The 24,812-nt window shown below is 42.5% G+C and overlaps 1 protein-coding gene across 2 annotated transcripts in view; it reads left to right on the plus strand.

Moving 5' to 3' along the window:
* Nucleotides 1–512: 512 nt before the first annotated feature.
* The window catches only part of LOC134351695 (glucoside xylosyltransferase 1-like), a 63,671-nt gene continuing 39,371 nt past the window's right edge, over nt 513–24,812 (plus strand). For both annotated transcript variants that reach the window (XM_063058209.1, XM_063058210.1), the window contains exon 1: nt 513–852. In XM_063058209.1, coding sequence (XP_062914279.1) covers nt 704–852 — 149 coding nt within the window. In that variant the 5' untranslated portion in view covers nt 513–703. The remainder of the gene's footprint in view (nt 853–24,812) is intronic.

The following is a 24,812-nucleotide window of genomic DNA, read 5'->3' on the forward strand; positions in this document are numbered from 1 at the left end:
GCAAATTTACTAACTCAAATGTTGGCAACTAGGACTAGCTTAGATGAGCATCTTGGTTAACATTGGCTAACATTGGCTAGATGGGCCAAACAGCCTGTTTCATTGCTGAATAGCATGAGGATATGGGAAGCAAGCAAAGGGACCTGACTGTCATTGTGCCCAAGTCATTTGGAGCTAATTCATAAGTGAAACTTCCTCCTATCTTTTACATAGCAAAGCCCTTTATAAAATATACTATAATAAATGCGGAGTTTTTTTGAATGTAACGAAAACAATAGAAAATGTTGCAAATACTCAGCATTGCAGACAGCACTTGTGGAGAGATAACTTTTCAGGTCAATAACGCTGCACTGTAATTTTGACATTTTATAGCATTGCTTCAATTTCTTTCGGAACTGCATTGGTCGAGCCAAAGAGCGCGCGCTGAAGCAGTCCTGTTGCTAGGCAACCAGTCTGCCGCGGCTCCTCCACGGAGAAGACGCCAATAAAGTCGGCAACGATTGGACGCGCCTGACAGCATCATCGTGACTGACGGAAGGAAAAGTTCCGAGGGGAAGAATGTGGGCGGGGTTGCCATATAACCTTTCCTTTAATAAAAAGTTTTTGCCAGAGATGAAAAAAAGAGCTTGTGGCACCTTTCCAACGGTGCGAGTGTTCTAGCTTGATTGCAAACGTCGAGCCAGCAGGCGCAGCGGTGAACGGCATGCGGCGCTACCTGCGGGCCGTGCTGCTGTGTTTGGCCTTCGCCTTCATCCTCGTCCTTTATGTTTTCAACGAAATCGCGGGAGCGGAAGAGGGCGTTCGCGGACAGCCCGCTTGGAATAGGAGAAATGGAGGGCGCGAAGCGAGCAGGTAAAGCGGAGGCCTGTGTTTAAGTGAGGGTGGGGTGGGGGAAGGTAGCGATGGGGGTTGGGTCGCGGGGGGGTGGGGGGAGGCCGAGACCGCGACCGCGACCGCGACCGCGCGGGGGCGGTGTTAAAACCCGCGGCCACGGCGCTCCTTCTGTTGCGAGCGCCCCCTGACGCTTTGGAGGTGCAATACCGTCGCTGTGGGCAATGTGGTCGGCTAGTGGCGCAGCGAGATCAGCGCCGGGCTCGAGAACAGAGGTTCCCGAGTTCGATCCAGTGACTGGTTGATGTAGAGCTCGCAACTAACACACACACACACACCTCCAGTTTCAATATCCCACGGGGAATATTGTGGAGGATCAAATACCCAAATTTGTGGGGTGGGGAGGATAATAGGTGGCTTGATTGTAATGGACACTTGCAGGCGGGAAGTCATTAAGACAAATCGAGCAAGATTTGCAAAGTAAATGATAGAACTCTTGAGGATTGAGACATAACTTTACCCCCGTTTGTATTTCCCTCAGCTTGTACTTATGTGGTTATGTGCCTTTTTGTTTATTTTGTCACATAAGTAGTTTATAACGTATGTTATTTAAAGATAATGTAAAATATGCTATTCATATTTGTAATTGATAAGCACGAGATGCTGGAGGAGTTCAGCAAGCATCAATGGGAGGATAAATAGTAGAACCTGCGCAAGTGGTAAAAATGAGTACAATTATGACATTTAGAAGGAATTTGGACAGTTACCTGAATAGGAAATGTTTAGAGGGGTAAAGATCAAACACAGGCAAATGGGACTAGCTCAGATAAGCAACTTGGTCACTATGGACCTGTTACTGTCATGTTTAACTCAATGAATCTGAGTGAATCCGTGTGTGTGCTTTCTCGGCCACACTGCTTTTGTAATACATAATTCGGTGTTTTGGAGAGTCGTATAATAGAAGAAGCATTTTCTTCAATTCAATTCAAGTTTAATTGCTATTCATCCGTAAATGAATAATATGAAAGTAAGCTAGCTGGTAATATTTTTAAAAAATGGTCCCCACAATGTATAAAAGTCTTGGCTAGATTCAAAAACTGAACAACGGATCTTCTCTGAATTTAAGCATGACATAACATCGCGTAACCATTGAGCTTGAGTAGACGGAGCAGCATCCTTCCATTTCAGCAAGAGCACCCTCCTAGCTATAAGAGAAATAAAAGCCAAAATATGTAAATCAGGAGTCTCCAAAATAAAGTCTTTTCCTCCAACAATACCAAATAATGCGGCCAAGGTACCGAGAAAGTTTGAAATACTTCCTTCCAGTATCTTTCTAGGCTCGGACATGTCCAAAACATGTGAATTAATAAAGCTTCGGGGGACTTCCGGTAGCGCTCATGGAGTGAAGTCGCGTTCTTGACTCGCTCCATTACCTCTGAGTTTTTTTTCTCTATGGTCAGCTATACTTTAATTAACCATTAAGGCATCAATTCTTACAATACTTTGAATTAAACTGAATTCTCCGACAATTGGATGATACTTAGATCTGCTATGTCTAAGAACGGGAAAAACGGCAAGGATGGTAAACCTCCGGTTAAACCGAAAGCTACGGATTTCCCCCCGACTGAATCACCGGTGACTTTGAAAGCGATATCGGAGTTAATTCAGAGGGAAATTTCAACCTCTGTTAGGGAGATGATTCGTACGGAAATTGCAGGCTCTGTTAAAGACCTAATTCATACGGAAATCTCAACTAATCTCCAGAAAATTGCCGATTCAATTGATAAGATGCAAACATTTATTGCGGAACATCAGTCGGCTATATCTGATCTTCAAAAATTCGCGCAACAAAGTGAGCTTAAGATGGGGAAAATCGAAGAAACAATTAATGTAATGAAGAAGAAACTTGACTTTTTGACTTTTAAAAACTCTGACTTGGAATCTAGAATGCGACGGCAGAATTTACGAATGATCGGGGTGAGGGAAGCTGTGGAATCCAACAACCCCATGAAATATTTTTCTCAACTTTTAAAAGATGCATTCCCTACTGTATTTCCTGACCAACCACCGCTTCTGGATCGTGTTCACAGAATCCCATCATACTCGTCTAGGTCAGATAGACCTAGGCATGTTATTTTACGTTTTCATTATTTTCAAGACAAGGAGAGACTGTTTCGATTCGCTCGATCTAAAGGTTTCATTGATTTTTCGGATCTTAAGTTCCGATTCGTGGAAGATTTCAGTAAACCAATCTGGGACCAACGGGTTCGTTACAGATCCGTGATGTCGGAATTCTATAAGATGGACTTAAGACCAGCGCTGCTGTACCCTGCACGTCTAAGGATTCGCATGTCAGATGGAGCCCTTCGTTTTTTTGATTCTCCATCGGATGCCCAGAGTTATCTGGATCAACTTTCATCTTCAACATCTTAATTGCCTTTTTTTTTAATTATCTCCGTTGATCGGAGGCTGTGAATTGGTTGGTTTTAACTTTTTCATGCCCTATCTGGGCAGAAAAGTTTACTTTTGATTTCTTAATATGGTTGCTAAACTTTCTTTTTAACTGCGTCATTTCTTTCTTTTCCCAGGGGATTCTGGGTGGTTACTTCCCTTTTGTCATCTTACGTATTTCCTGTGTGGCCTTAAATTTTGTAGTTTTTTAAAATTTTATTCTGTTTTGCTTTTTATAACCACTTTATGTCAATAATCTTATTTTTTCTTGTTGCTGTGTCTATTCATGGGTTTGAGGTTTATTGTGGTTTTTTTTTAATATATATTTTCCGGCTTTTGTTCTGTTCTGTGTGTATTTTAATTGAGCTACCTTTTTTTTTACTTTTTTTACTGTTTTACAATTAGCTGATCCTTTTCATATTTATACCTTTTTTTTTAGGGAGCGTATACCGGAAGTCATGGGGGTAGTTTTAGCGCTTGCTTCTTTCTGGCGGGTCTGCTTTAGATTTTGCCTTGGGGTCTTGGGGCGGGGGGGGGGTGGTGGGAGGGGCTTCACGTTTTAGTTTGTTTCTCTTTGGGCTATATACATTATTGAAGTACTGGTTGCGTCCTTTTTCCCGGTATCTTTTGTATGTTCTGTTTCCTCTCCGGGTTTGTGGGTCGCGCCTATCGTCAATCCTCCTTGTTGTGGGTTGACTTTAGGATTTATGGAGTCTATTATTAATTTTGTCTCCTGGAATACTAATGGTCTTAATCATCCTATTAAAAGGAAAAAAGTTTTTAAAGTGTTCCGGAGACTTAAAGCACAAATTTTATTTTTACAAGAGACCCATGTACGGAGGGGAGACAGACTACGTTTTTTCAAATTCTGGAAGGGACAACAATTTCATTCGAACTCCAATGCTAAGATTCGAGGCGTCTCTATTTTTATAGATTCCTCAGTTACTTTTATACAACAGGATATTATCTCTGATCCGAATGGTAGATTTTTATTGGTTAGTGGTTTACTATTTAATAAAAAAGTAGTTTTGGTTAATGTTTATGCTCCTAATATGGATTGTCCGGAATTTTATAAATCATTGTTTGATCAGTTTCCGAATTTGAACGAGTTTTCATTGATCTGGGGCGGAGATCTTAATACCTGTTTGTCTCCAGCTTTGGACCGTTCGGCTCCTTTACAGACTTTACCTAATAAATCTGCAAATCTGATTAATTTTTTCCTTTCTGATTCTGGGTCGACGGACATTTGGCGTTTTCTGCATCCTCAGGAAAAAGATTTTTCCTTCTTTTCACATGTTCATCATTCCTATTCAAGAATTGATTATTTTTTCATTGATTCTCGTCTTATTCCTTCAGTGATTAAATGTGATTATGATTCTATAACCATTTCGGATCATGCTCCACTTAAGCTTTCTATTAAAATTATGGCCAATATACCAAATAATAGACAATGGCGTTTTAATTCGCTGTTGCTTCAGGACTCGGACTTTGTTAATTTTATGAATGAACAGATTGAGCTTTTTTTTACAATTAACCATACAGAAGATATTTCGGTTAACACTCTTTGGGACACTTTTAAAGCCTATATTCGGGGTCAGATTATTTCGTATTCTGTTGCTTTGAGGAAGAAACAGAAGCAGGAGGAGATGGCAATTGTGGACAAGATTAAAGAAATTGATAAGAAATATGTTATGGCTCCTTCTGAGGAGTTATACAAACAAAGAACTGAACTTCAAATGGAACACAGTTTACTACTCTCGTCCTCGATTGTAAACCAATTAAAGAAAACAAGAAGTGACTTTTATGTTCACAGTGACAAAATTGGCAAGCTGCTGGCTAATCAATTGAAATCTAATTATGTTAAATCTCAAATCAATCAGATTTATAACCAAAATGATCGATTGATACTGGATCATGTGGGGATTAATCAAACCTTTTGTGATTTTTATTCTTCTTTATATCAATCAGAGTCTCCTCGAGATTCTAAATATATGAATGATTTTTTAGATAAGTTAGACTTCCCTCAGATTTCACAGGATATGTCTTCTTTATTAGATACTTCCATTACAATGGATGAGATTAAGAATGTTATTTTTTCTATGAATCTGGGGAAAGCTCCTGGCCCTGATGGGTTTACCGTTGAATTTTATAAATGTTTTGCTTCTTTATTGATTCCTTGGCTCTGTAGGGTTTTTGAGGCTTCTTTGAAACTTGGTAAACTTCCGGAATCTTTTAATAGAGCATCAATTTCTCTAATACTAAAGAAGGATAAAGACCCTGCTCAATGTGCATCTTATAGACCAATATCTTTATTAAATGTTGATTCTAAAGTTTTTTCTAAGTTATTAGCAAATAGACTAGAAAAAGTACTTCCTTCTATTATTTCGGAAGACCAAACGGGTTTTATTAAAGGTCGTTACTCTTTTTATAATATTCGTACATTGTTAAATATCGTTTATACTCCCTCACAAAATGTTCCTGAGTGTGTTATTTCTTTAGATGCCGAGAAAGCTTTTGATAGAGTAGAATGGCCTTATTTATTTAAGGTGCTTGAAATGTTCAATTTTAGCTTGAAATTTATATCCTGGATTAAACTGTTATATCACTCCCCTGTAGCCTCGGTTCGTACTAACTCTTTAAACTCACCTTTTTTTCCTCTCTTTCGTGGTACTCGACAAGGCTGTCCTCTTAGTCCCCTATTATTTGATATTGCATTAGAACCTCTTGCAATTGCTATTCGAGAATCTTCAAATATTACTGGGATAACTCGGGGATTAAAGTCCCATAAATTATCACTCTATGCTGATGATTTACTTTTATATATTTCTAATCCTGAGAGATCCATTCCTGCTGTTTTAGAGTTATTAGCACAATTTGGTCTTTTCTCAGGTTATAAATTAAATCTTAGTAAGAGTGAACTTTTTCCGATTAATAAACATCTTCCCTTATATTATAAATTTCCATTTAAATTGATTAATAATTACTTTTCATATCTTGGGATTAAAATTACTTGTAAATACAAAGATTTATTTAAGACTAACTTTTTACCATTAATAGACCATATTACTCAACTTTCATCTAAATGGTTTCCCTTATATTTAACTTTGATTGGTCGTATTAATGCAGTTAAGATGTTTTTTTTGCCAAAATTTTTATATGTGTTTCAGGCATTACCAATTTTCGTTCCAAAATCTTTTTTTGATAAAGTTGACTCTAAAATTTCTTCATTTATTTGGCAGAATAAGAATCCGAGACTGGGTAAAATACATTTACAGAAAGCTAAGAGAGATGGAGGTTTAGCATTACCTAACTTTAGATTCTATTATTGGGCTATTAATATTCGACATATGAAATTTTGGTTACTTGACCAGGACGTACTATCTATTCCTAAATGGGTAGCATTGGAATTACAATCTGTTCAGGGTTATACACTTGGTTCTATTTTAGGCTCCTCTCTCCCTTTTGATTCGAAACGTCTTAAGCAGGTCTCTAACCCGATAGTTAAATATGCTTTGCGCATTTGGTTTCAATTCAGAAAATTTTTTGATCTTAATCAATTCGGGTTAGCGATTCCTATTTTAGGTAACATATTTTTTCCTCCCTCTTTTACGGATCGCGCTTTTCAAACTTGGAAGACTAAGGGTATTTTACGGTTTTTGGATTTATTTTTAGATGGTTCCCTTATGTCTTTTGAACAATTATCTAATAAATATAACTTATCAAGAATACATTTTTTTAGATATTTACAAGTTAGAAATTTCCTAAGTACTATACTTTCTTCCTTTCCAATGCTTCCTCCTACATATATTTTAGATTCGATAATTAACCTTAATCCATGTCAGAAAGGTGCATCGGCTATGATTTATAATATTATTATGAAACTTAGGAAAGCTCCATTTGATAAGATTAGGGTAGATTGGGAACAGGAATTGGGGCTTACCATTTCTGTGGATGATTGGGGGCAGATTTTACAATTAGTTAATACTTCCTCTATTTGTGCTAAACATTCCCTAATTCAATTTAAAGTGGTTCAGAGAGCACATATGTCCAAAGATAAGTTAGCGCGTTTTTACTCGCATATTAATCCTTTCTGTGATAGATGTTCGGGGCAGATAGCCTCTTTAACTCATATGTTTTGGTCTTGCCCTACTTTGGAAACTTTTTGGAGAGATATTTTCAATATTATTTCTAAGGTATTAAATATAGATATCTCTCCTCACCCTATTACTGCTATCTTTGGACTACCTAAAATTTCTAGTAATCTTTCCCCTTCAGCCCGTAGAATGATTGCATTTCTTACTTTAATGGCGAAAAGATGTATTTTACAACATTGGAAAGAGCTTAATGCTCCAACTACCTTTTTTTGGTTTTCTCAGACGATTTTATGTTTGAATTTGGAGAAAATTAGAAGTAACCTTTATGATTCTTCATTTAAATTTGAACAGATTTGGGGACCTTTTATTCGATATTTTCATTTAATGTAATATTTACCCTTCTTGTTTTTTTTTCACTGTTTTTAATGGAGGTCGGGATTGAGGACGTGATTTTAAGTTTAACTCTGTTTGGTTTCAAGTTAGCCCATTGCTTTGCCTTGCTTTTAGTTAGCTGCACGGTGGGTTTTTTTTGGGGGTTTTTTTTTTTTTCTTTTTTTTTCCATTGATATATATAAAATTTAGTATACTATTATGTTATCTTGGTTTCTTATGTTTAAATTACATTGTTTGTAGTATTTTCTTTTTGGTATTGATATCTTTTGGAATTTTATTATACTTTAACATTGTATTAATGTTTATATGGCTTACCTTTTTTGTATACTTACTCAATAAAGATTTAAAAAAAAGAAAGCTTCTCCATTATTACATCTATCACAGAAAGGAGATGTATCCGAATAAAAACGAGACAGCTTATCTTTAGACATGTGAGTCCTATGAACCACTTTAAATTGTAAGAGGGAATGACAGGCACATAACGATGAAGTGTTCACCAATTAACAAATTTCATTCCAAATTTCCTCAGAGATTGAAGTCTGTAAATCTTGTTCTTAAAGATTTTTAATTTTGTCTATAGGAACATTTCTCATTCCTAGCAACATACCATAAATATTGGATATTGAACCATTATAAAAAGGTTTCAGATTAAAAATTACATGTAATAAGTCCTTATCGGAACTTAAAGGAAATGTATATAATTGAGAACGTAGAAAGTCTCTAATTTGTAAATAACAAAAAAAGTGAGTTTTGGGTAACCTATATTTAGCTGACATTTGCTCAAAAGAAAGACGACTTCCTCCACAAACAAATCCTGGAAGCATTTAATACCCAATCTATCCCATTCTTTAAAAACTGAATCGGTCATTGAAGGTTTAAAAAAGTAGAACAAATGGGACTAGACAAAGAAAATCTCAATAGACCAAAGAATTTCCTAAATTGTACACAGATCCTCAAATTATGTTTAACTACCAAATTTTCAGTTAGTTTACTAAAAGATAAAGGAAATGAGGATTCGAGAAGAGAAATAATAGAAAATTTATTGACAGCTTCTAAATCTGTCCCTGGCCCATGCAGTTGTCCCCACAAGCTTCAAGATCGTCACCATCATGCCAGTGCCGAAGCATTCCACTGCCACGGGCCTGAATGACCTCCGCCCAGTTGCACTCACTCCCATCATCGCAAAGTGCTTTGAGAGACTGGTTCTATCATATCTGAAATCCTGTTTGCCCACTACCCTGGATCCCCATCAATTTGCCTATCACACCAACAGGTCAACAGAGAACACCATCTCCATGGCACTTCACTCTGCCCTGACCCACTTGGACAGCCCCAACTCTTACGTCAGAATGCTGTTCATTGACTTTAGTTCGGCATTCAATACTGTGATCCCCTCCAAGCTGATCACCAAACTTTGCCAGCTTGGTATCAGCTCATCCCCCTGCAATTGGACCTTGGACTTTCTGACTAACAGACCCCAATCAGTTAAGTTAGACAACCTGCCCAAAACTCTCACCCTGAACATTGGCGTGCCTCAAGGCTGTGTGCTGAGCTCTCTTCTGTACTCCCTTTTCACCTATGACTGCGTTCCTGTACTTGGTTCTAACTCCATAATCAAGTTTGCAGACGACACCACGGTGGTTGACCTGATCAGAGGTGATGATGAGACAGCCTACAGGGATGAGGTCCAGCACCTGGCCATGTGGTGTGCCGACAACAACCTGGCCCTTAACACCCAGAATCATTGATCATTGTGGACTTCAGGCATGCTAGGAGCCACACTCACGTCCCCATCTACATCAACGGAGCTGTAGTGGAGCAAGCTGTATCAAGCTTCAAATTCCTTGGTGTCCACATTTCCAAGGATCTCACCTAGTCCTTGAACTCCTCCATCCTGGTCAAAAAGGCACAACAGCGCCTTTATTTCCTGCAGAGCATCAGGAAAGCCCACCTCTGTCCCAGGATAATGACAGATTTTTACCGCTGTACCATTGAGAGCATACTCACCAACTGCATCTCAGTGTGGTATGGCAATTGTCTCGTATTGGACCGCAAAGCACTCCAGCGTGTGGTGAAAACTGCCCAGCGGATTATCGGCACCCAATTGCCCACCATTGAGAACATCTACCATAAATGCTGCTTGGGCAGGGTGAAAAGCATTATTAAGGATGCATCTCACCCTAACCATGGACTTTTTACTCTCCTCCCATCCGGTAGGCGCGACAGGAGCCTCTGCTCCCACACCAGATGGCACAGGAAGAGCTTCTTCCCTGAGGCTGTGACCCTGCTGAACCTCACATCACAGCACGAAGCAGTATTGCACCCATATTGTACTGTCTCAGTACTTTTATATCTGTGTGCTGTAGCACTTACTTTTTATTTGCAGTTATTTTGTAAATAACACAATTCTTTGCATTTCTGGTCAGATGCTAACTGCATTTCATTGGCTTTGTACGTGGCACAATGACAATAAAGTAAATCTAATCTAATCTAAAGAAACCCATATTGGACAGTCCACCGGTAATATTAAAGAGGATTCCAAAAGTTTCTTCAGATACATAATGTCAAAGAGAGGTGAGAGTGGATGTTGAACCACTGGAAAACTGTGCTGCACAACAAAGAAATGGCTTATGAACTGAGTAAGTATTTTGCATCAGTCTTCACCTTGGAAAACACTGGCAGTATGGGGAAGTTCCAGGTGTCAGGGGTCATGAAGTGTGTGAAGTTACTCTTACTAGAGAGAAGGTTCTTGGGAAACGGAAAGATCTGAAGGTAGGTAAGTCACCTGGACCAGATGGTGTATACCCCAGGGTTCTGAATGAGGTGGCTGAAGTGATAGTGGAGATATTAATATTGATCTTTCAAGAATCACTAGATTTTGGAATGGTTCTGGAAGACTGGAAAATTGCAAATGTCACTCCACTCTTCAAGAATGGAGAGAGGCAGACAAATGGAAACTATAGGCCAGTTAGTCTGACCTCAGTGGTTGCAAAGATGTTGGAATCAATTATTAAGGTGAGGTCCCAGGGTACTCGGAAGCACATGATAAAATAGGCTGTAGTCAGCATGGTTTCCTCAAGGGAAAATCTTGCCTGACAAATCTGTTGGAATTCTTTGAAGAAGTAACAAGCAGGGCAAACAAAGGAGAATTGGTTGATGTTGTGTGCTAGGATTTTCAGAAGGCCTTTGTCAAGGTGCCACACATGAGGCTGCTTAACAAGCTACGAGCCTATGGTATTACAGGAAGGATAAAGCAGTGGCTGATTGGCAGGAGGTAAAGAGTGGGAATAAAGGGAGCCTTTTCTAGTTGGCTGCTAGTGACTAGTAGTGTTCTGCATGGGTCTGTGTTGGGATCGATTCTTGTGTTATATGCCAATGAGTTGGATGATGAAATTGATGGTTTTGTTGCAAAGTTTGTAGATATGAAGATAGGTGGAGGAGCAGGTGGTCTTGAGGAAATAGAGAAGCTACAGAAGGACTTAGATTAGGAGAATGGACAAAGAAGTGGCAAATGGAATACGGTGTTGGGAAGTGTATGCTCATGCACTTCAGGAGAAGAAATGAAAGGCCTGACTATTTTCTACATGGTGAGGATTCAAAGGAGGTTCATGAAAATTATGAGAAATTCTGTAGATGCTGGAAATCCTAATGAAGGGTCTTGGGCCGAAATGTTGACTGTGTACTCTTTTTCCATACATGCTGCCTGGCCTGCTGAGTCCCTCCAGCATTTTGGGTGTGTTTAGTGAAAACTATTCCAGGATCGAATGGCATGTCATATGTAGAGTGTTTGATGGCTCTGGGCCTGTACTCACTAGAATTCAGAAGAATGAGGGGAGACCTCATTAAAACTTATCAAATGGTGAAAGGCCTTGATAGAGTCATTGTGGAGAAGATGTTTCCTATGATGGGAGAATCTAAGGCTAGAATAGTCACAGCCACAGAATAGAGGGGTGTCCTTTTAGAACAGAGATAAGGAGGAATTTCTTTAGCTAGAGAATAGTGAATATGTGGAATTCTTTGCCACAGGCAGCTGTGGAGGCCAAGTCTTTATGTACATTTAAGGCAGAGGTTGATAGGTTCTTGATTGGTTAGGGCTTGAAGGGATATGGGGAGAAGGCAGGAGACTGGGGCTGAGAGGAAAATTGAATCAGCCATGATAAAATGGCAGAGCAGACTCAATGGGCCAAATGGCATAATTCTGCTCCTATTTCTTATGGTCTTATGTTGAGTTGGCAGTTTCTTTATCACTGTCTGTTCAGTTTTCTTCTGTTCTGTCAACTCTTAATAAAACAATCATAAAGGAACAAATATTGTACCTCATTCTTGACTTCTAAAACAACCTTGGATTTAAACGCTAGAATCCAGAAAGTGGTGTAGTCAGTGACAGGATATTCCGGAGTTTATGAGTTTGTTAGACTCGAAAACAAAAGGTGGGAATTTTTAGTATGCATTATAAGGGGTAACAACTGATTCTGTTACTCCTTTGTCTGAGGGGAAAAAAAAGTTCTGGCTTTGAATATCGGATGGAGATCAGGATTGAGGACTGCTGTGTTGCTATTTAAGTTAGACCAAGTTTGACATCCAGGAACTTGAAACTGCTCACACTCTCCACTTCAGATCTGTTTGAAGATTGGTATGTGTTCCTTTGTCTTACCCTTCCAGAAGTCCTGAATCAGCTCTTTTGTCTTACTGTCATTGAGTGCCAGGTTGTTGCTGTGACACTACTCCACTAGTTGGCATATCTCGCTTCTTTACACCCTCATCTCCATCTGAAATTCTACCAACAATGCTTGTAACATCAGCAAATTTATAGATGGTATTTGAGCTATGCCTAGCCACACAGTCATGGGTGTAGAGAGAGTAGAGTAGTGGGCTAAGTACATACCCCTGAGGTGCACCAGTGGTGATCGTCAATGAGGAGGAGATATTATTACCAATCCGCACAGATTGTCTTCTGGTTAGGAAATCGAGGATCCAATTGCAGAGGGAGGTACAAAGGTCCAGCTTCTGAAATTTATCAATCAGAATTGTGGGAATGGTGTTAAATCCTGAGCTATAGTTGATGAACAGCATTCTGACCTGGGTGTTGGTATTGTCCAGCTGGTTTAAGGCCATGTGAAGAACCACTGAGATTGTGTCTGCCGTTGATCTTTTGTGGTGATAGGCAAATTGCAGTGGGTCCAGGTCCTTGCTAAGGCAGGAGTTCAATCTTGTCATGTCCACCCTCAGAGCATTTCATCATTGGAGATGTGAGTGCTACTGGCCAATAGTCATTAAGGTAGCTCACATTATTATTGTTATGCACTGGTATAATTGTTGCCTTTTTGAAGCAAGTGGGAACTTCTGCCTGTAGCAGAGAGAGATTGAAAATGTCCTTGAATATGCCCACCATTTGGTTGGCACAAGTTTTCAGAGCCTTACCAGGTACTCCATTGGTATCTTCCACATTGTGAGGGCTCACCCTCTTTAAAGACTGCCTAACATCAGCCTCCAGGACAGAGATCACAGGATCACTGGGTGCAGCAGGGATCTTCACAGCTGCAGTTATATTCTCCTTTTCAAAGCGTGCATAGAAAGCGTTGAGTTCATCTGATAGTGAAGCATTGCTGCCATTCTTGCTATTGGGTTTCGCTTTGTACGAGGTAATGTCTTGCAAATCCTGTCAGAGTTGTTGTACATCTGATGTTGCCTCCAACCTCGTTCAAAATTGTCTCTTTGCCCTTGAAATAGCTCTCTGCAAGTCATACCTGGTTTTCTGGCACAGACCTGGGTCACCAGACTGGAATGTCACAGGTCTAGTCTATATCTTTTTTACCCCTTTAAAGGCAATCATGAACAGGATAGTTCAAACTCATCTAAGTGTGCCTACTAATCTGTCTAACCGTGTTATAATCTTATGAATACTTTAAAGAATATATACCCTTTGATATTCCTTCAGCAAAGAAGTTTTTTTTGATTATTTCATATGTAACCTATATACCACAAGTTTTCTTGCCTCTGAATTTTCAGATGTAATGATTCTAAATGTGTGATTTAGAAGCAATGGTGGTGGTGGGGGGGTGGAAATTGTTGGATCGGACTGTTTTTAATTGTCATTTTATTTGTAGTTTAGCAGTTAATCATCTGTTTGTATTTTAAGTAGTCTTTATAAGCATAACAGTTTACTATGCCTCTACTGGCTATACAAAATATAATTTTGGAATGTTTGCACTGCATTAGCAGAATTAAGTGTTTTTCTCATTAACTTGTACTGCAGTATTGACTAAGTACAGTACTTTGTAATTGAATTATTATTAGCTATAGACTGGAATGGAATTTTCCTCATCTCTTTTGGGTATAAAATAATCCATTTTGGGTTAGGCACCATTTTTTTGTTTTTGAATCTTAGCTTTCCCTGTCATTGCCTGTTCAGTTTTCTTCTGTTCTATCAACTCTTAGTAAAACGACCATGACGCAACAACCATATTCCTGATTTCTAAAGAACCTTGGATTTAAACATCAGAATCCATCAGCAGAAATTGCATTAAACTTGAAGGCTGGTGGGATGGGAACTCTATTCTCAGAATCAGATTCAATACTTTATTTTTTGTAACTCACCTGCTTGCTGCACATGGACTCTCACTCCTCCTCCTAGACAGAGTAAATATTTGTTGTCCTGCCAAAACTGCACTGCGTGTACACTCAGTACCTCAGTCCTCTGCTGCTATAGCCCATTCACTTCAGGGTTCAATGTGTTGTGCATTCAGGGATGCTCTTCTCCACACCACTGTTGTAATGTGTGGTTATTTGAGTTACTCTTGCCTTCCTGTCAGCTTGAACCAATCTGTCCATTCTCCTCTAACCTCTCTCATTAGCAGGGCATTTTTGCCCACAGGACTGCAGCTCACTGGATTTTTTTTCTCATCATTCTCTGTAAACTCTAGAGACCTGTGTGTGAAAATACCAGTAAAGCAGCAGTTTCTGACATATTCAGACCACCTGTTTGGGACCAACAATCAAAGTCACTTGGATCACATTTCTTCCTCATTCTGACATTTGATCTGGGCAACAACTGAGCCTCTTGACTATGTCTGCATGCTTTTATGCATTGGGTTGCTGCCACATGATTGGCTGGTTAGGTATTTGCATTGATGAGCATGTGTACAGGTGCACCTAATAAAGTGGCCAATGAGTGTAATAGGCACTGCAATACCTGTATATATTTATAAACACAAAATATTCTGCAGATGCTGGGACAAAGCAACACTTACAACAAGCTGGAGGAACTCAGCAGGTCGGGCAGCATCCATGGAAACGATCAGTCAACGTTTCGGGCCGGAACCCTTCATCAGGACTGTAGAGGGAAGGGGCAGAGGCCCTGTAAAGAAGGTGGGGGGAGGGTGGGAAGGAGAAGGCTGGAAGGTTCCAGGTGAAAAACCAGTAAGGGGAAAGATAAAGGTGTGGGGGAGGGGAAGCAGGGAGGTGATAGGTAGGAAAGGTGAAGAAGGAATAGAGGACAGCACAATGGGTAGTAGAAGGAGGCGGAACCATGAGGGAGGTAGTAGGTAGCTGGGGGAAGGGCAGAGTGAAACTGGGATAGAAGGGAAGGGAATTACCGGAAGTTGGAGAATTCTATGTTCATACCAAGGGGCTGGAGACTACCCAGACAGTATATGAAGTGTTGCTTCTCCAACCTGAGTTTAGCCTCATCATGCCAGTAGAGGAGGCCATGTATGGACATGTCTGAATGGGAATGTGAAGCAGAGTTGAAGTGGGTGGCAACCGGGAGATCCTGTCTGTTGTGGCGGACGGAGTAGAGGTGCTCAACGAAGTGATCTCCCAGTCTGCGTCGGGTTTCACCGATGTAGAGGAGGCCGCACTGGGAGCACTGGATGCAATAGATGACCACAACAGACTCACAAGTGAAGTGTTGCCTCACGTGGAAGAACTGTTTGGGGCCCTGAATGGTGGCAAGAGAGCAGGTGTAGCACTTACGCTTACAGGGATAAATGCCGAGTGGGAGATCTGTGGGGAGGGACGTGTGGATCAGGGAGTCATGGAGGGTGCGATCCCTGCGGAAAGCGGAGAGGGGTGGAAAGGGAAAGATTTGCTTAGTGGTGGGGTCCTGTTGAAGGTGGCGGAAGTTGCGGAGGATAATGTGCTGGATCCGAAGGCTGGTGGGATGGTAGGTTAGGATAAGGGAACTCTGTCCCTGTTGTGGTGGCGGGAGGATGGGGTGAGGGCCAAAGTGCGGGAAATGGAGGAGATGCAGGTGAGGGTATCATTGATGACGGCAGAAGGGAAACCACGATCCTTAAAGTAAGAGGACATTTGAGATGTCCTGGAACTGAAAACCTCATCCTGGGATCTCATCGTCTGCCTGCTGTGCCTCTGCCAGCGCTCCATAGTCCACCCCTTGGGACAGGGCCTGTATGGTAGGTCTGGATAGTGCGTCCGCCACGACTTTGTCCTTTCCCAAGACATGCCGGATGTCCGTTGTGTACTCGGAGATGTAGGACAGATGTCGCTGCTGGCGGGACGACCAGGGGTCGGACACCTTCGTGAACGCAAAGGTAAGTGGTTTGTGGTCTGTGAACACGGTGAAGGGCCTACCTTCTAAGAAGTACCTGAAATGCTGGATTGCCAGGTATAGTGCCAATAGCTCCTGGTCGAAAGCACTGTATTTGAGCTCGGGTGGTTGTAGGTGTTTGCTGAAGAACGCCAGGGGTTGCCAGCGACCCTCGATGAGTTGTTCCAGCACTCCACCGACTGCTGTGTTGGATGCGTCCACCGTGAGGGCAGTAGGAACGTCCATTCTGGGGTGCACTAGCATCGCGGCGTTTGGCAAGGCTTCTTTGGTTTTAACGAAAGCAGCTGCGGCCTCGTTTGTCCCAGGTAATGTCCTTGCCCTTACCCGACATCAGGGTGAACAGGGGGCGCATGATTCGGGCAGCTGAGGGGAGGAAACAGTTGTAGAAATTCACCATACCCACGAATTCCTGCAGGCCTTTGATTGTATTGGGTCAGGGGAAGTGGCGGACCGCGTTGGGGGTTGCCCTGTCTTTAGTAATCCTGTGGCCCAGGAAGTCGATGGTGTCGAGTCCAAACTGGCATTTGGCCGGGTTAATTGTAAGGCCGAATTCGTTCAGTCGGGCGTAGAGTTGACGGAGGTGGGACAGATGCTCCTGACGACTACTGCTGGCTATGAGGATGTCGTCCAAATAGATGAATGCAAAGTCCAGGTCGCATCCCACCGCGTCCATTAGCCGCTGGAATGTCTGTGCAGCATTCTTTAGGCCGAGCGGCATTCGGAGGAATTCGAAAAGGCCGAATGGGGTGAGGAGTGCTGTTTTGGGGATGTCGTCCAGATGTACTGGGATTTGATGGTATCCCCGGACAAGGTCTATCTTGGAAAAGATCCTTACACCGTGTAGGTTTGCTGCAAAGTCTTGAATGTGCAGCACAGGGTAGCGGTCTGGCATTGTAGCCTCGTTCAGTCTGGTAGTCGCCGCATGGTCTCCAGCCCCTCCCCCCCCCCCCCCGGTTGCCTTGGGCATCATGTGCAGTGGGGAGGCCCATGGGGGCTGTCAGACTGTTGTATGATCTCCAATTCCTCCATCTTCTTGAACTCCTCCTTCGCCAGTCAGAGCTTGTCCGGGGGAAGTCTTGGAGCACGGGCGTGGAGGGGTGGTCCCTGGGTTGGGATGTGGTGCTGTACTCCGTGTCTGGGCATGGCTGCCGTGAATTGCGGTGTTAGAACTGATGGGAAATCCACCAGGACCCTGGCAAATTCGTCGTTGGACAGCGTGATGGAGTCCAGGTGTGGGGCTGGCAACTTGGTTTCACCCAGGGAGAACGTTTGAAAAGACTTCACGTGGACGAGTCACTTCCCTTGCAAGTTGACCAGCAGGCTGTGAGCTCGCAGAAAATCCACCCCCAGGAGTGGTTGGGCCACGGCGGCCAGTGTAAAGTCCCACGTGAACCGGCTGGAGCTAAACTGAGGCCGCACCGTGCGGGTGCCGTAAGTCCGTATTGTGCTGCCATTTGCGGCCCTCAGGGTGGGTCCTGGTTTTCTGTCGCGGGTGTGTAACTCGTTGGAGGTAAAACGCTGATCTCCGCTCCAGTGTCGACCAAAAAGCGGCGTCCCGACTGCTTGTCTCAGACATACAGGAGGCTGTCCTGATGGCCAGCCGCCGTAGCCATCAGTGGCGGCTGGCCCTGGCGTTTCCCGGAAATTTGCAGGGCGGTCTACAACGGTGGGCCTCTGTGCCCCACCGCTGGTGGTAGAAGCACCATTGTTCGTTGAACTCCTCACTCACGTCGCCAGGTTTTGTAGGCTCTGCTGCCGGGCCTGGTCTGATCTGCCATTGGGCACGCGGCTTAGTGATCTGTGCGACGGATGCCCCTCTCTCCTTCTTGGCATTCCACAGCACATCTGCCTGGGCTGCCACCTTCCGGGGGTCGCTGAAATCTGCATCGGACAGCAGCAGGCATATGTCCTTGGGCAGTTGCTCTAGGAACGCCTGCTCAAACATGAGGCAGGGTTTGTGTCTTTCAGCTAGGGCCAGCATTTCGTTCATTAATGCCGACAGCGGCCTGTCTCCCAAACCATCCAGGTGCAGTAAGCTGGCAGCTCGGTTGCACTGTGAGAGTCAGAAAGTCCTTATGAGCAGGGCTTTGAATGCTGTGTATTTGCTGTCCTCCGGGGGCGACTTTGTACAACTTGTGCCGCTGTCTCCTGGTCGAGGGAGCTCACCACGTAGTAGTAATGAGGTTATCTGCCGAATGTAGAATTGGGCTTCTGCTTGTTCGAACCATAGGCGAGGTCGCAGCGTCCAGAAGCTTGGCAGTTTTAACGAAACTGCGTGAACAGATGCAGCGTCGGTCATCTCTGGTCCAAATTTTGTTTGGGCCGTCAGGGTCACCAAATGCAGCGATGTGCTACACACAGCACTAGAATAACAACACGTAGTCGGTGAGTTGTAGTTACGAAATAAGAGATTTATTCGAACTTCGCGGCCTCCTTTAAAGCCTTCCTGTTCCCGCCCTCCCCGAGCGGGACTGCTGTGGGGAATGCATAATTGCAGACCCCGCGCGCGGGTTTTTCCCCCGCTGGTGAAGATGGCCTGGCGCCCTTTTTGGGGCCGGCCTCTCTGCCAGCATGCACCGTTTTGTGAGCCGGTTCGAGTGTGCTGGAAAGTGGGTCACATTTACTGAGATAGTGAAAAGTTGCGGTTTGCAGCCATCCAGACAAATAATCTCCGTACATAAGTACATCGGGCAGTAATAAGGAAAAGGGAGTGTAGAAAACTGTGCTACACTACAGACACAGAAATAAAGTGCAAGGACCACAATGAAGTAGATTGAAAAAGCAGGAATTCATCTTTTAGTATGTGAGAGGTCTATTCAACAATTTGGTAACAGCAGGAATGACACTATCCTCGAGCCTCGTGGTACGTGCTCACAAGCCTTTTGCCTATGGAAGAGAGAATGTCCAGGGTTGGAAGGGGTCCTTGAGTGTGTTGGCTACTTTCCGGAGAGAGCAAGAAGTGTGGAGGAGAGACTGGCTTGTATGATGGACAGGACTTCATTTGCAATTCTGTGGTCTTGGTTAGTGCAGTTGCTATTCTAAGCTAGGATGCATTTTGAGGTGCCATTGTAAAAGTTGTGAGACTCATCAGGAATTCCTTGGCCTTCTGATGAACTAGTGTCATTGATGTTCTTTCTTGGTCATGGTATCCACATGTCTGGACCAGGGCAACAAATTGTTCATGATATTTGCACTTTGGAACTTGTAGCTCTCGACCATCTTTACCTCAGTACCATTGATACAGATAGGCATGTGTACTTTACCCGCTCCCTAAAATCAATGACTAGCTTCTTTGCTGAAATTTACAGAAAGGTTGCTACCTTGACATATGCTGCTAGGCTGTCTATCTCCTCTTTGTACTCTGTCTCGTTGTTTGGTATCCAGCTCATAACTGTGGTGTCATGTGCAAACTTGTAAATGGAAGTACAGCAGACTTTGGTCACAGAGTCATGAGTGTATAGGGAGTTGAGGAAGAGGCTGAGGATGTGCCTTGAGGGGCTTAGTGGTGAGGATAATTTTGAAGGTACTGTTGCCAACCCTTGCTGATTGAAGTCTGTTGGTCAAGACATTAAGTTGCAGAGTCTTAGCTCATTGAGTTTGTATGGAATTATGAAAATAAATAGGAGATAGAAGAAACTGCAGATGTTGGAATCTAGAGCAAAAACTATAAGATGCTGGAGGAACTCAACGGCTCAGGTAGCATCTGAAGAGGGAAATGGACAGTTGATGTTTTGGGTTGAGACCCTTCAACCAGACTGAGAGAGGGAAGATAATCAGTATAAAAAGATGAAGGGAAGGAGTGGAGCAAACACTAACAAAGCAATAGGTGGTTCCAGGTGAGAAGGGGTGATGGGAAGTTGGAGGGGAGAGTGGAAAGGTGGAAGGTGATAGGTGAATGTGATAAAGGTTAAAGATAGAATCTGATAGAAGAAAGTGGAGCAGGGAATCAAATGACAGGAAGGAAGGCAGATGGGAACAGAGGGGGCAGGGGAAATCAGTGGGAGGAGTGTGAGTGATGGGCAGGTGTATTGGGTGGAAGAGGGGGAAGGACCGAGGTGAGTGCATGGTCTGAGTGTAGGAAGAACTGGTTGGATCAATAGGACAGAGAAAGGGGATTGATAGAAAGAGCAGTTTATCTGGATTTGGAGAATTCAGTTTATACCATTCTGTTACAGATTACCCGGGTGGAATTTGAGGTGTTGTTCTTCTGGTTTGTGTTTAGCACCCAGGCAGTGTGGGAATGGAGCAAAGAATTAAAATGTCTCAAAGCCAGGAGCTCAGGGCAGCCAAAACAGACAGTGTGCATCTGGACTAACTGGTGTAGGGAAGGCCACATTAGGAGAACTTGATGCAATAAATGAAGCCGAGGGGCATCTCTCACCTGGAACGGCTGTATAGCGACCTCATTGCCAAGTGAGGTTAAGTGCAAACTAGGAGAATAGGTCCTCCAACTCTGCCTGGCTAATCCCTGTGCCCCTTCCTCTCCTCCTAATCTACCCAGTGCTTGCTATACTCAGCTCAACCCTCCATCACTATCTTTTACTTCCTCGAACCCTTCTTCCTCCTACTCCAACTTTCCATTACTCACACCAGGTCCCATGCTTCATCTTTCTCTCTGATAAGATTTAATCATCAGCCTTTTGTTGCCTCCACCTCCCAGCTCTGTCACTATTCCCGTATCCCCTCCTCCATTTGCCTATCACTCCTCCTCCTCTGGATTCACCTATTGCTTGCTAGCTTTTTCTCCACCCTTTCAGCTTTTTATACCGGATATCTCCCTTTTATCTTTCAATCCAGATGAAGGATCTCTACATAGTGTTGACCCCCGATTTTTCTCAACAGGTGCTTCCTCCCCCACCAAGTTCCTTCAGCATCCAGCAACAGGAGTCTGACATCAGTGCCTTTGTTATCCAGATGAATGTAGGGCCAGGGAGGTGGCATTAGCTGTGTATCTGTCTCAGTGGTAAACAAATTGGATTAAGGAAGTATAAGAGGCTAGAACTGATGTGTGCAATGACCAGTCTCTCATAGCACTTCATGATAATACATGTCAGATACACTGGATGGTGGTAGTCATGAAGGCAGTTCCCTTATTTTTCATCAACAGGATGATAGTGGTCTTCTCAAAGCAAATGAAAACTTCAAATTTAGATTAAGAAAGAGTTAAATATGTTTGGAAATTTTATGTTTGTATTTAATGACCATTAGCCATTTGAAAGCAACTTTCATTACCTTTGAAATCAGATCCTCCTTTTCATTAATCGCTAATTAAATCTGCCCACGACACTGCATTGATCGGCCTAATCTCAAATAATAATGAGGCAGCCTACAGAGAAGAAGTCATCTCTCTGACACAGTGGTGTCAAGAAAACAACCTCTCCCTCAGTGTCACAATGTTGTGGATTACAGGAGGCATGGAGACGGGCTGACCTTTATGTTCTGGCTGGACTTTGTCCTTAAACTGCTGGAGAACACTGCGGAAAGAACAGGTGCTGTTTTCTCCCAGTAGGGATCAGTTTTTAGTTCCAAGTGCTCCTGCCACATTTTGTCACCCTGCAACCTTCTCCTTCAATCTCTTTAAATTGTGGAGGACAGCAAGTATATAAATGTCTCTCTCTAGCAGACTTCATCATGACGAGTATTTCTACTATTTTTTAATTGTACATATAATTTTTTTGTGTTCTTTCACTGGGCAGCAGTGAACCATCTGATTGACCTATCAGAGTTCTGTTTGGAAACTAGTTGACTTGATCAGCATTTCTGATCTGGCTATTGTTCACGATTGCATTTAATAAAGAAAAACAAACCCCTATTGACATCAATGGATCTGGGGGTTGAGAGGGTAAACCGCTTTAAGCTCCTCGGTATCCACATCACCGAAGAGCTCACGTGGTCTGTACATACTAGCTGTGTGGTGAAAAAGCCACAGCAGCACCTCTTTCGCCTCAGACGGTTGAGGAAGTTTGGTATGGGCCCCCAAATTCTAAGAACTTTCTACAGGGGCACAATTGAGAGCATCCTGACTGGCTGCATCACTGCCTGGTATGGGAATTGTACTTCCTTTAATCACAGGACTCTACAGAAAGTGGTGTGGACAGCCCAGCATATTTGTAGTTGTGAACTTCCCATGGTTCAGGACATTTACAAAGACAGGTGTGAGAAAAGGGCCCGAAGGATCATTGAGGACCCAAGTCACCCCAGCCACAATCTATTCCAGCTGCTACCATCCGGGAAATGGTACCACAGCATAAAAGCCAGGACCAACAGGCTCCGAGACAGCTTCTTCCACCAGGCCATCAGACTGATTAACTCATGCTGATATGAGTGTATTTCTGTTTACATTGACTGTTCTATTTATTAGAAATTACTATGATTGCACATTTAGACGAGATGATTTTTACTCCTCATGTATGTGAAGGATGTAAGAAGTAAAGTCAATTCATTCATTCATTAGGAATGTCATTTACTGAGTTATTTAGAATTGGGTCAAAAGAACTGTTCTTGGTAACCTGTCTGTTTTCAGTCCTATCTTTGAAACCATTCACACAGTTGTATCAATGAAACATGTTAAATAGGTCATTATCAGCTGCTTTCTGTTACTATAAATCGGGCTGACACAGGTAATAAATTATTAAGTGTTGCTATTGAATCCTTAGTATTGTGATCTGATATCAAAAGCAGTGCCATTCTGGAAACTGCTCCATTCAAAGCCAATCGGCATTATCTACCTTCCCAAAAAGGGTATAACTATTACTTTCAATCATATTCTTATTTTCCTATCCCTTTGTGAACTTACATAATTTTGGAAGTCCTCCAGAGATTATAAACCTGGGAAAATGTTCTTCTAAAATAATTTCTAACTCTTGATACACTTGAGAAGGGACTTCTTTCCTGTTTTTACCCACATTGCTAATACTAACATCCATTACAATTATATGCTTCCTGCTCTTAAATCCTATAGCCTCTGAAGATGGTTTGATTACTAAGGATGTTATCTTTTTCTTAATAATGAAATCCCCTGTGGCTACCATTTAGTCCCCCCCCCCCCCATCTGAGTCTCCTGTTCTAATTAGTCATTATTCACATTTTAGCTGTCCATCCTTGTCCTCACAGTTTGACCTTGTTGCAACGTGCTCCTCATTTCTTAGTTTGTGTTAACCATTAACCTCAAGATTCAAATACAGTGGATTCTGGTTAATTGGGCCATCAGTTATCGGAGAGCTGCTTATTTGGGATAACTCTTAAAGAACAAAATCCAATCTAGAAAATAGCTGGGATCCCTTTCATTTATTTGGGACACTATGCTGCTTGATTGGGACAGGAGATTGGTGCTGAACAGTTTCTTACAGTCGCATGTACTTGTGTCTCGCTGTTAGACACTACACTGTGCTTTGAGCAAATAGTTTCTAAATAGCTCCAGCTGCGTGTGTGTTGAGTTCAAAAAGCAGTGATATTTGTCACTAATAGTTGGTGAAAAATGAGCAGTAAGACAATTCAGAACAGTTTTGTTTACTGCGGTTTTAAGAATTCAGGCTTGGAGATGCCAGAAACATCTGGGAGCGAAAATGAAATAATTTCACTACTTCAAAAAGTTGGGACCTATGAAGAATTTGAAGGTATCAACAGTCATCTTGAATGTTGTAATGAAAATGAAAATTTCGAGGATGCAGTCGTCTAAATCTTTGTCTGTCTGAAGATGGTCCATTTTCTGCACTAGGTGTCTGCGCTGATTTCGTTCATTTACAGTAAATCAAAACACGGCAGTGTACACTGGATAAATTCCTCCATTGATAACAGTTCTATAGTACTGTGGTTCAAAAGTCAAGTTTAATGTCAGAGAAATGCGTACAATATACATCCTGAAATGCTAGAGAAGTGCCCCAAAGAATGAACAACAGTTAAACATGAGAACCCCAAAGTCTCCCACAGCTCCCCCGTCCCACATGTAAGCGGCAGCAAGCAACGATCCCCCTCCCCCCATCGTAAATAAACGTGAATCGATACTATCACCGAGCCCAAGCGTGTGCTAAGCGATAGCAAAGACACAGACCTTGCAGTTACCCCAAAAGATTCGCATTTCATCTGAATTCGACAACCTACAGGTTCTCTCTCTCCCTGGCAATGGAGAGGGAGGTATCCCCCATTTTCACAGCAGGGGAGAGACATAACAACAACCTGCTGGTTTACGATGTTAAAAGTCCATTTCGTCACTTTGTGGTAGTGTTGCTTATGTTTTAATTTGTTCTGTATTTCATTTAAATACATAATTTGTTACTCAGTTAAACTGTAGTTTGTATTTTTTTAAATACCTTTTTTAACTATTTCCATGAAACTTCAGCCAATTTGAACAGCCGCATAATTGGGCCAGAATGAACTGATCCCAATGTATCCCAATTAATCAGAATCCACTGTACTTACCAGAGAATTTAGCTGTGACAGAATTCCTTATGTTAACTCTGTTTCTATACGACCCC

Source organism: Mobula hypostoma, chromosome 9 (genome assembly GCF_963921235.1).
Source record: "Mobula hypostoma chromosome 9, sMobHyp1.1, whole genome shotgun sequence".
In the NCBI taxonomy this organism is placed as follows: domain Eukaryota; kingdom Metazoa; phylum Chordata; class Chondrichthyes; order Myliobatiformes; family Myliobatidae; genus Mobula; species Mobula hypostoma.